Source organism: Mauremys reevesii, linkage group 1 (assembly GCF_016161935.1).
Source record: "Mauremys reevesii isolate NIE-2019 linkage group 1, ASM1616193v1, whole genome shotgun sequence".
Classification (NCBI taxonomy): domain Eukaryota; kingdom Metazoa; phylum Chordata; order Testudines; family Geoemydidae; genus Mauremys; species Mauremys reevesii.
Genome location: NC_052623.1, coordinates 307,940,287 through 307,953,127, shown reverse-complemented (window position 1 = coordinate 307,953,127; position 12,841 = coordinate 307,940,287). Strand labels below are relative to the sequence as shown.

The following is a 12,841-nucleotide window of genomic DNA, read 5'->3' as shown; positions in this document are numbered from 1 at the left end:
AAAAGGTAATTTGTTGTACAAAAACTGGAGATCTGAAATTGAACCATTTATACAGGGGTCCGAAGCTACATTGCCCCTGTGGGTCTTGGTGGCTTACAGATGATGATGGAGTTCTCAACCCATTAAAGTCACTGTAGATTAGAACCAGGACTGTAGATTAGAACCAGGACTTGAATTTAGATAAAAAGGAGCCACTCTAGTTCTTGGAGCGTGGGTTTGAGGTGATCCCATCAATCTTTGTTGCCGGAGAGGTGGACTACTAAGAAGGACTGAGGATATTTTTAAAGGACAGTTTCCACTGAACCTTCATTGCCACCACCATGTCAATGACCATCATAAGAAAAGGGGGTTTGGAAACTGGGCATTAATTGGTGAGGTTGTACACACTTAGGCCTGGGGGGTTTGAACACTACACACTAGCAGGGGGGTTCGAACTAAGATATACAACTTCAGCTACACTATTCACGTAGCTGAAGTCAAAGTATCTTAGTTCGACTTACCTGGCCGTCCTCACGGTGGCGAGTCGACCGCCATGGCTCCTCCATCGACTCCGCTTACTCCTCCTGCCGTGTTGGAGTATGGGCATCGATCTCCGATACATCGAACACTACCCGCCGATCTAGCGGGTAGTATAGAAGTACCCTTAGTGTAGACTTCTTCAAAACTAGCTGGAGTGCTGAGGGTTTGTCTTCCTTGGAGGAGATATTGATGCTTTCAGTTAATAAAGGGACCAGTTAATAAAGGGTGCTAGCATCCACCAGTAATGAGGAACAATCATCAGGTTCATATATCATGAGTAAGGCTAAGATTTTCTCATGGTTGTTTTTAGTAGAAGTCACAGACATGTCACTGGCAATAAACAAAAATTCACGGAAGCTGTGACCTGTCTGTGACTTTTCATGCTGCGGCTCCATGGTTTGCCCCCACCACTGTGGAGGCTAGGAGCTGTGGGGTTCCCCCTCTGCCTGTAGCAGCTGGAAGCTGCAGGCACCCCGTGCCCACGGTGGCTTGGAGCTGCAGTATGATTATATTTCCCAAAGAGAAAATGGGACACCTCGAGCCACTTGCCTGAGGCATCCCCCTGTGCGAGGCTGTCAGCCGTCGCTGGAACCCTGAGTAGGGCCCCCTCAGGAGTCTGTCACCTGTCGCTTGCAGGGGGCCCCTTGTCGCTGCTGTTGCCTGTTACTGGAATCCTGCCAAGGTCCCACTGGCTCCCAGCTCCAGAGTCCCGCAGCCCCTGGGGTTGAAGCAGAGACTTCCATGACCTCCATGACATAAACATAGCCTTAATCATGAGCTAGGTCTTCCTTGTAGCTTTTAGGTCTGCTTTGATGAGTGGCTTAAATTTCACTAAGGCCGAAAGATTGGGCATTGTTCTTAGTCCTAAGTATAATATATGAATTAATTCTCTACTGATGAAACTTCTCTGTAGTATTGTTACATCATTATTCTCTTATTCTTCTCTTCCAGCTTTCTTGGTTACATTTACATAACTATTCCAACATCTAGTTTGGTAAGAAGAAAAGAAAGTTGGGCTTGTTTGTCTCAGTGGGATTTAACTAATCCACCTTAAAATAATGATGACAAAAAAGACCATATCTGCAAGCAGAGCTTTCCTGATTCTCTTTCTGTGCCAGATGATTACTGCATTGGAAGTACCTCTTGATCGTAAGTATTAACTTGTGAAATAAGCATGTTATAATGGAAGATAATGACAACATCTAAAACCAAACACTGAGAATGTATTAGCAAATGATGGAGAATCTATGTATCAAAACATTTTAATCATTAAGTGTTTACTTTCAATTTATAATGTTTTAAAAGAACTGTACAAATAAAATGGCCTACATAATTAGCCTGAGAATGGCTGATGGAAGGTTTCCATAATTATGACAAACTTCTAAAAGTATCTATTATAGGCCGCGCTGGTGGCCCAACAATTCCCATTATAAGACCCTGTCTTCAGTAGTTTATAACTTCGCCAAACTTTGACCATTTTGGCTGAAATTTTCCTTTCCATGTTCAATGCCTGGTGTCTGCCTTAGGTTGGATTTTTTGGAAAATTTCAACCAAAACAGTTCAGTCATTTTCAGGAACAGGCTAGAGAAAAATACATTGTTTCTCCCATGGATCATTCCAGGAAGGAGGTCCAGGCCCAGGACTGGCAAAGGTAATTAAGAGCCTTAGGCAGTGTAGGGGGACAGCTTCCCCATGGCCAATCCTCCCCTTCTCCCTGTTTGCAGGTGGGGGGGTCGGGGTGCAACAAGGGAGGACCAGGGGGCTCAGATCTCCCCCATTTGGCGATAGACAGAGAGGTGTGGAAAGCCGATGGGGAGGAGGTCCTGGTTTCTTCAGGGAGATGGGAGTGAGATGAGAGGGTAGTGGGGGAGAAAGAGCTGCAAGCAACCTCCTTAATTCCTACCTATTTTTTTTTCATAAATATCTCAAGGTTAGCATCTCTGCCCCAGGCTACCTGGCGCTCCCAGGAGCAGAATGCTTGACTTTGCGACCTTAATCATGTTCTTTTCACAAAGGGGTGTGTGCGTGTGCATGTGCGTGTGTGTTTAATACTAAAAATAAACTACATAAAAGTAAAAGTATCAATTCACTAAAGAGACCTAAGTGTTATGGTAGATATCTCAATGAAGATCTCTGCTCAATGTGTAGATGCAGTCAAAACAGCAAACAAGATGGTACAATATATAAAGAATAGGATGGAGAATAATACATAAAATATTATAATGCCGTTGTAGAAATCAGTGGTGCAGCTTTATCCACAGTACTGTGCAGTACTGTTCATGCCATCTCACATGGGTATTTCAGAATTATAGAGGGTTCAGAAATAGGTAATGAAAATGGTTAGGGACATGAGAACCTTCTTACATGTTGAGATATGTTTACCTTAGAAAGAAAACAAATAAGAAGGGGCATAATACAACTATATAAAATAATGAATGGTACAAAGAAAGTAGATCTGGAGCTTCTGTTCTCCCTGTCTCCTAACATGCACAAGGAGATGTTCAATTAAATTAAAAAATGGCAGATTCAAAAGTGATAAAAGGAAATACTGTTTACTCCTGGGGCATTCTGTGCCAAAAAATTGTAAATTCTTCACGCAATATTTCAAAACAATGCAAATTTTATTTGTCAAAATAACACTACATGATCACACCAGTTTCAATTATTTTGGTAATTTATTTCATGTATGTTTCATTTATTTCAACAATACAGACACACACATTAAAATTCCCCCAGGAGTAGAGAGTTAAAGAACCCCCTATGAAAACCCAGTTCCTGTTTCTCTGCCCCCTTTCCTCCCTCCAGAGCCCATCCAGGGGCCAGACACCCAAAGCCCCCCCACCCCGAGCCCAGCCATGGTACCCTTCCAGCCAATACACCCAAACCTCTCCCTTGCAGATCCCAGTTGCAGCCCCCCTTGCCCAGATACCCCTCCCAGAGCCCAGACATCCACCCTCTCTCCCTCCCAGAGCCAAGCCATGGCTCCCCCAGTCCAGACACCCTCCTCAGAGCCCAGGGATCCAGAGGGAGAAACAGCCTGATGCTTGGTCCCAGGCTTGCATGGAGCTTCCTGCATGCTGCTTTCTCCTTCCCTAAGGGTGTGCTGATAACTCCAGCTGCCAGGAACCCTCTAGCTCCCTCCCCCTCCCCCCAGCAGTGTCGTCTATGTGTGAGCTGGGCTCTGTCTGGTCTAGTGGCCCCTAGTGGTGGCCCGTAGCACTGAAGCCCATTTCTGTGGCGGAAAGGAAATTCTGTGTTCACAATGTTAATTTCTGCAAAATTCTGCATTGTGCAATGGCACAGAATTCCCCCAGGAGTAATTGTTCCACATATGCTACACCAAGGGTTATATGGGCAATTTGCTGGGAGTCTGAGGTAGATTCCTAATTGGTGTAAAACAGCCCCCTTCATCTTCGAGCTAGTGGTGTAGCCTGCAGGGACTAAAAGGCCAAAAGGTAGTTCTGCAACTTTATTCAGGGCATTCAAGGCGTCTGGCTGCACTTCCATTTTGAAGATCAGTATGGTCATGGGCCATGTTTCAGAATTCTGAGCCACAAGTTCCCCCTTAGGTGCTATGCCTGTCTTAAACCAGTTGTCTGAAAGGACAGTTCAGGACCACGGATAACAAGGATTAATACATGAGCAAATTCACGGATGTCTCTAATCTGCATGGTTTCCTTTACCCCAGTGTTGTCTATAATAAACAGTTGTCTACTCTAATGATCTTGGGGTTCATTAAACAACAAACCAGTGAATGAGAAAGGAATAAAACTTTTAATAAAACAAACTAGAGAGATTCTGTGGTGAACTGCTGTTCACAGCTACATAATGTTCTCAGTGCCAGCTTCCAGCGCACATCTCTAAATTCCTATGTTCATAATACTGTCCCTTATGAGGGAGCGTCTCTAAATTATAATCTTCCACAAACATATGTCTACATCCGCTACTGTAAATGCTTGTTTTTCTTTAATAACAATACACCTAAATTGCAAGCATTTTGGGTTTTTCCCTACACATTTCCCAAATATTTCAAACTAATGACCTTCGTTTCTATAACAAGATCAATATATCTAAATGAGACTGGACTTGTAAATGCCCTTACAGCACTACATTACTAAACTGCTGTTCTGTGATTTTTAAAGCATGAGGTACAAATAAAAAGAAAAGTAATTCAAGCCCCTTCTTAGGTTTGAAATGTATATAGTTTATTTGAATGATTTTAATGTGCCCATCACAGTGGTATCTGGGCGCATGAAAAACCATAAAAGCAATGCTTTAGATAGATTAACCTGCCTTCAATAGACAGCACAAATGGCCCTCTTACCTATACCATGCCAGCTCTTAACAAGAAAGAAGTATGCCCTCCTACCTTGACCTCAGTAATTCTGTCTGAGTATATAATATAGAGGCAGAGATTTTTCAGCTGATACAGATAAATATCCATTAACAAAGAAAATAAAGAATCTGAACAAATGTCTGTAGCTAAATTATTGTTTTTATAAATAATGGTAAAAACAATCAGAAAATTCTTAATTATCTCAGTGTGACCAAGGGATGATCAACAGTGTAGGTAATGAAAGGTTGTTTTAGTCTTTTCACTCTCTGAAATATTATTGAATATGGGACCATATGCAAAGTAACTGGTATGAAGATGAGATCATATAGTGTAGCATGTGACAGGGAAGATTAATTGTACTTTTCAGTTATTTTTCAAATTGAAATTAATTGCATGTCTGTGGAATAGAGTTAGATGCTTTTGTGTTTGTAAGAGTTATTTTAGCTTTAAGCATTTCCTTTGTATATCCATATGGTCATATGGGTAGATTGATTTTGGCTGCAGCATGAGGGCAATGCACTCTATTAATTCTGATTTCCTGCCTCCTCAATACTTCCAAATCAATGTTCTATGTTCTTTTTAGGTCAATGCCACATACCATGGTTGCCATTAAAAAGTGAGCATTTCAGAGCAGTTTCCTATACAGTGGAATCTGAGATACTGTAGTATTTCCTGACACAATGGGAAATGTTTTTAGTATTTCAGATATTACTGTGTGGCAACTGTTGATAAATGTTCTCTTTATAGATGATCACGTATATGTCAGAGATACTTACCTTCCCTCTCTAAGATGCTAAGTTTCTTCTTACTAACAAATGATTCTCTTTAATCTTTGTTTGCCCATTCACCTGCTGATTCTGATGGGGGGAAAAGCAATACTTCTCAAAGAATGTAAGTTTCTGTCCAAAAAAATAGATAGTGAAAAATAAAATGTGTGCTGCTTAAAATTAATACTATTTTGTTGAGCATTAAGTGTAAAATCCAAATAATGTGGATCTGGTATTTGTTCACAGTTGTGTTTGCTGTGGCAAAATGTTTTGTGCATGCAGTGTTAAGAAAACACTATTGTATACATGTCAGCTTGAAGGTATTTTTATAAAATAAAACATTTAAACACAATTTGATTTTACTTTACCTGAACAGTAAGAGTCTTACAATTTTTTTTAAAAAGCAATTTGCTATTGCTACTTTCAGGAGTAAACACATTTGGTGAAACTAAATTCATTGAGAGATGTGCATGCATAAGGCAGGGACAGTATGACCCACTCATTTTTTTATATCTCTGAAGGTGAGGAAATTTTTATTTCTTTTTAAACAGTGCATACAGTGAATTAACTAGGTCCAGTCTTCCTTCAGGATGCACTAACATGGCCATTGTGCCCATCTTGAGTCCAGTGAGTTAAGTACAATGGGACTCCCCATAGGTTTCAATGTTTTCAGGTCTTGATGCTGGATTGAGGTCTTACATGTGCATCAGGTGCTATCAATATACTGTATTATAAAAGTGCTCAAATTGTACCCCTTTTCAGACAGCACTTTTGCCATCTTAGAACATTGGATGTACTGGTCCTGAGAACTGTTCCTCAGAGGGGAAAAAAACTAGCCTCTGACTGCTTCTCTGCAGGAACATGTGAAGAGTCATAACCCTGGGAAGAAAACCTCCCAATCACTTTCCTGTGTACAGCGAGGTAGGAAAGGAGATGCTAACCCTGAAGGACCTGTTCTGTTAAATTTAGGGTATTATACCGTGCCATGTTGCCATGGTATTTGAACATGTCCACCTTGCTATTCCAGGAAATGGGGATGTGCAACTCCCACTGCAGCCCACTGGGAAGTATATCCTGGAACCGTTGGCCCCTTGTGAAACCATTTATCTTTCTCTTTTCAAGATATGTACTAGCTAGTCAAATAGAGACATATGCATTTGCAATGAGTTAATGAAAAATTTCCAAAATTTGTAAAAAAGATTGGCTCTCAGAATTTCAGTATCTTCCTGTTAGTGTGACAGGGCCCAGTACTGTGAGGCACTTGAGCACCTCCTGTGAGATGCTGTGCACTCTCAACTCCCATTGTTAAGATCAGGATCCTTGTTACTAAGACTTCTTCTAATTTTGAGGTACTAACCAACTTCTAGCTGGAAAATCATGCATAGTTGTTTTATGACTCCTTTGCAGCATGTTTAGCACAATCTTAGGGTCCCAGTGCTACAATCCTTACACACAGAAGTGTCCAAGAGGAACTTTATGGTGAATATTTTTCTCAGTGAACATTTTTTTTACCTATGTAAGGGTTTCAAGATGATACCCTTACAGATCAGTTCAGATAATTCAGTGGTTAAGTGTATACTGGGGTGTACATGCTGACATGCACAATAATTTACATTTGTTTTCAGAGGAATTTATTCTGGAAAAAAGCAGAATATGTGAAGAAGTCATAGGCCAAGGGATTTCATGGACTTTATTTATTTAAAGCTGAGCGTTTAGGGATAGAACTCTGAACGGCTGTAATGATACCCTGGCAGCCCCTGTAGTGTAAAACAGATTGATAGTGAGATATGCAGCAAGACATTGATTGGCACTGTCTGCAACTCCTTTTTTTGTCATGAAATTTTGAATTCCTTTCTGTGCAAAGAGAGGTGCAGTCAGTGGTAAATGATTGCAAATTACTTTACATAGATTGGCACCAACTCCTTCGCCAGGGGAATGAGTTTCAAACCATGCCAATCATTCTTGAGCACTTGACTGACCCTGACATCTCTTGTTCATCCTTGGGCAATTCAGCAAAATGGATATTCCTTATTATTTTATGGAAAAGGTAGAAAATGCAAAATCCATTTTAGGTTTGTTCAGTACCAGGAGAATAAAATGGAAAAATTCTACAAGTGCTATTTTTGATACAGAATTTCCAAATGTGTCAGTATCTGGATATACTTATTTTTCTAAACACTTAAGCTATAGTCAAACTTCCAGGTACAAATTTATGCAAAATTTATTTTACTCCTGAAAAGTAGTTTTCCTTAAATTATATCTCAAGTGTGAATTAGTCATGTTACCACTGAAATTTAGTGCGAACTGGACTCCTACTTGGAGTGTTTGAAACACATCCAATGTTTATAAACTGAAGACAATGTACATCACTTTTGATTGGTTTGTGTACACTGAAGAGAGCTCTTTTCAAGTGTAAATTAGGGCTCTTGTTCGTTTGTTTTAAAGTATTTGTTGGCTTTAAGGATTCAGGTGTCCTTTGACTTCACAAATGTTGAATGAGATCTGTAGTGTATTAAACAAGGAATATCCATGAAACCTCTTGGGAAGGGTCTTCAGTTGTGGTAAATCAGCACTGCTTCATTGAAGTGAATAGAGCTAACCTGATTTACAACAGTAGAGTGTCTTGCCTTTTGAATGCAAAGGATACCTTAATACCAATTTTTTGTTGCTAATTTTGTTTTTTCTGCCTATAAAACTGGTGTGTTGGTACCTTGAAAATATCATTGTTTCTTAATGTTTCTTAATTATGTTCTGCAATAAAGTATCACAGCCTCCAACAATAACTCAGCAATCTCCAAAAGACTACATTGTTGATCCTCGAGAGAATATTGTAATACAATGTGAAGCAAAAGGGAAGCCACCTCCTAGGTTAGTACTACTTTCATTGTTTTTGCTGTTACAGAAATAATGTAGAAAATCTAGAATAACAAATATGGAAAGTATCAGGGGATAGCTGTGTTAGTCTGGATTGTAAAACACATCAAAGAGTCCTGTGGCACCTTAAAGACTAACATGTATTGGAGCATAATCTTTCGTGGGTGAATGCCCACTTCGTCAGACGCATCATGAAAACTAAGAGGAAATGAAGTAATTTTCCAGACTAACACACACAGCTTTAATCTAAACTAGTAACATCAAATCAATGTGAAGTCCTAAGTTTACCAGCCTTGTTATTTTTATAATAGTAATAATATCTGCATTAAGTGAGCCCTTCCAATAGAAGTGCAGAGGACATTGAACTGAACAACAGTACCATAGAAACATCCAAAAAATGTATAGTGCTACAATTTTGAAACATCCTCTTAAAGTTTTCAATAGGAAAATCAGTAAGGGGATCATTACAGTAAAAAGAGTAGTCAGCTGTACATGGGGGGGCACTAGAAAGCATATCATAGCACTGGTCTGATCACCTTCTATCCTTGGATATCCTGGTGGAATTTCTAAAATGCAGGTAGTGTTTGAGCACACACAACGGCTAGAACAAGGCTGAAAGTGGAGGTCTCAAATTCATCCATGGTCTGCACCATTATTTGCTTGATTGATGTATTCCATGATTTGTAAATTGTACAGATTCATGAGCAAAATGCAATGAGCTAAGGAATGTGTGTCAGCTTAAACTTGAGTGTCTTTAATTTTCTAGGTTTATTTTATAGCTTTCATATTTCTCACAGTATATTAGCGGCAGAGGTGGTGGTGCTGCCTATAGTTAAGGTTCCCCAATAATTCCATTATAAGACCCTGTTTTCAGTTTCTTATAACTTTACCAATTTTTAATAATTCTGGCTGAAACTTTCTATGCTACATCTCTGCATGTTAGACTGATTTGTTTGAAAAGTTTCAGCAGAAAGAGCTCAGCTGTTTTCTAGAATGAGGGTAAGCAAATATATATTGTTTTGCTAATGTTCAGTGATAAGCTGCCAAAATATTAACAACAGGTTCCCTCCTCCCACCACACGAGGGGGTCGTGGCCTCTCCGCCCAGGACTCCTGCCCCATCCAACCCCCCACGTTCCTTGATGCCCCCCCGGGACCCCTGCCCCATCCACCCCCCTTCCCTGTCCCATGACTACCCCCTGCCGCCCCATCCAACCCCTCCTCTCATTCCTGAATGCCCCCTGGAACCCCTGCCCCATGCAACCACCCCTTCTCCCTGTCCCCTGACCACCCCTGGAATCCCTGCCCCTGACTGCCGCCCGCCACCCTATCCAACCCCTGCTCCTTTCTGACTACCTCCCCAGGACCCTTGCCCCCATTCAATCCCCCTGTTCCCTGCCCGCTGACCGCACCCCCCACCCCCACAACCCCAAACTCCCCTGCACTCTTCCAACACCCCCTCCCTGCTCCCTGCCCCCTTACCGCGCTGCCTGGAGCCGCTTGGCCGGGACCAGCACCGGCGCCGCAGGGCCCGAGCCAGGCCAGCCGGGAGCCGCAACCGCAGGGCCGGGACCAGCACTGGCGCCGCAGGGGCTGGGCCAGAGCCACGGGGCTGGGACCAGCACCGGCGCCACGGGGCCCGGGCTGGAGCCGCGGGGCCGGGACCAGTGCCGATGCCGCGGGGGCTGGGCTGGAGCCACGGGGCCGGGACCAACACCGGCGCCGCGGGGGCCAGGCCGGCCGGGAGCCATGGGGCTGGGACCAGCACCGGCGCCACGGGGGTGGAGCCGAAGCTGGAGGCGCAGGGCTCGGGCCGTGCTGGAGCCGGGGTGCTGGGACCAGGAGCCGGGCCGGAGGTAGCCACAGGGCCGGAGCCAGGGGCACTCGGCTGGGGGCGCTCAGCTGGGGGTGCCAGGCTGGAGGGGAGCCGATAAGCCCGCTGCACCACCCCTCCCCCCGCGCCCCAGGTTACCTACGTGCCCACTGTTTCAGGCTTCCCGTGAACATCTGATTTGCGGGAAGCAGGGGAGGGGAAGGAGAAGGGGTGTGGAGCATTCAGGAGAGGAGGGGGAAGTGAGCTGGGGGCCGGGGCTGAGTGCCGGAGCTTTTGTTAAATAAAGCCCTTATAGAACCGGTTGTCCTGGAACAACCTGTTCTAAAAGGACTTCTAAATTTAACAACCGGTTCCTGCGAACTGGCTCCAGCTCACCACTGCCAATGTTAAAAAAAATCTTACAACTTTTGTTGAGAAGCTCTAATTCCCTCCAGTTTTTAGAGTGGGGTCTTGAAAATATTCAGGGATGTGACTATGGGATCAAAGAGAGGTTCTTTTTGGTGTCCTCATGAAAATCCACCTGAATTTATTCAATTTATAAACATCTGAAAATTACCATTTGTATATGTTCAGTAGATGTTTGACAGAGGCTGGAAGTAAAGTTCACCAAACATTTTGTGTACTGAGCATGCTCCACTCACACAGTGCTCTATGCAAACTACACTAAGCATTCTTCACCGCCACAGAGCTCATTGACCTACTCCAACCCAGGGCTGAGCAGGACTTCTCATGGAATTGTTCCTTCTGGCGTCTGGGGGCAGTTGTGATGCTGCACACCAGACCCGAGAGCAGGGAGATTTTTTCTCCTGTGTTCTCAATGTTTTTATTGTAAGATCTTTTTAATGTCACACATCTGTTGCAGAAGTGCGGTAGCATCTCTAGCGTTAATGCTGCACCAGAATTTCTATTTTAACAGAGGTAATGACATTCTTTAAAAACTCGGTGTTGAGTGAGATGATGAATTTGTAATGCTTACATTGTGAAGTGCTTACATTGTGAAGTGCTTGAATTTTCTAGTGCATTTTCCAAAGGAAAGTGGGGGGAGGGGGAAGGGAGGGGGTGACGAGGCAGGGAAATCCTGAGTTTAGTTATGCCTATTTTCATAGGCACTATGTGACCAAATTTTTTTTGATTGAACTAATTGACTTGATCCATGGAACTCTGGAAATTCGCTATGGAACTCTGAAATTCGCTAGGGAGAGAGTTAATTCAATGTACCTCTTTGTCCCTTGCTATTAAATAAACCAGGGATTCTCAAACTGGGGGTCGGAACCCCAAAGTGGGTTGCAAGACTTGCTGGAGCCTGGGACCAAAGCCCGAGCCCCACCACCTGGGTGCCAAAGCCCAATGGCTTCAGCTCTGGGTGGTGGGGCTCAGGTTACTGGCCCCCCTTCTGGGGCTGAAGCCCTTGGGCTTTGCCCCCTGCCCCATCTGGAGTGATGGGGCTCAAACTTTGGCCCTTACCGCCAGGGCGGCGGGGCTTGGATTTTGGCCACCTTCCTGGGCCCAGTGGAGCTCAGGTGGGCTCAGACTTTGGTCCCTTCTCCTGGGGTCGTGTAGTAATTTTTGTTGTCAAAAGGGGGTCGCGGTGCAATGAAGTTTGAGAACCCCTGAACTAAACCATAGATTGAGGCTTCTGAGTATGCTGCTGCTTCTAGCTAACAAGCTGTCTTTTTAGCTCGAGCCACAGAAGCTCATGCTTTTAGATCTCGGTGTTCTACGTTCAGGCTCCTACATTGCCCATTCCACACCTATCTATCTGAAGCTAAAATTGAACCCCATCTATCTTCCACTCATGGTGCTCATGGATTACAGAAACTCTCCTGCACTGTTCAACCATAGGAGGACATACCGCAGTTTAAGCTGTGTGAACCCTGCTGAGTTGGTTGAATTTCACTTGTACTACATGTATTTAGATTTATATGTAAAAATCTCACTAGTAATCAAATATAAATGTGCAATGTATGGCCGACTTGTGTATGTTTAAGGGTCTGATCCTGAGAGGTAATGAGTATCAGCAGCACCCACTGACTACACTAGGGGTTGTATGTGCAGCCATATAATCACAATCCTAGCATTGTATCAATGTATTTTTGGAAGTAAGAGAATATATATTATGAATGCATTTTTAGAGCAGTAGGAGTGGCATACTATGGATCTATTTTTTTCCTGAAAAGAAATCTTTATGAATTGTAACACCAAAAGTAATGGATTTGTTATGGCCTAGGCGAATGCAAAATTTAATGTATAAAATCACAACTGTTTGCATTAGAATAGTGAAAAGCAATCAAACCAACAATATTACTGTTTTATTCACTCTGGTAACTTAAAAAATGGACAAACCGATTAAGAGACATGATCTCCTGCTGAGACCTGATATGACACATTTCAGCCCAGATCAAAATCTTACAGGCTAGTTATAAACCCCTTTGAATAATGGGGTTTATAATGGAAATGCTAATGCAGCTTTAACAATATCAATTCTAGCAGATTTCACTGTGTCATCTTTAGT

The 12,841-nt window shown here is 42.9% G+C and overlaps 1 protein-coding gene across 19 annotated transcripts in view; it reads left to right on the top strand.

Annotated features, from left to right (window-relative positions):
* Positions 1 to 12,841, top strand: part of NRCAM (neuronal cell adhesion molecule) — a 295,081-nt gene that overhangs the window by 170,967 nt on the left and 111,273 nt on the right. For 14 of the 19 annotated variants that reach the window (XR_005589872.1, XM_039506264.1, XM_039506274.1 and 11 more), the window contains exons 4-6: positions 1,471 to 1,668; positions 5,729 to 5,746; positions 8,385 to 8,490. Coding sequence is in view for 18 of the 19 variants with exons in the window: in XM_039506264.1 (XP_039362198.1) it covers positions 1,578 to 1,668; positions 5,729 to 5,746; positions 8,385 to 8,490 (215 nt within the window). In the remaining variant the exon portion in view is untranslated. Of the gene's footprint in view, positions 1 to 1,470; positions 1,669 to 5,728; positions 5,747 to 8,384; positions 8,491 to 12,841 lie in introns of those variants that run through there. The other 5 variants (XM_039506322.1, XM_039506283.1, XM_039506372.1 and 2 more) reach the window with 2 other exon arrangements.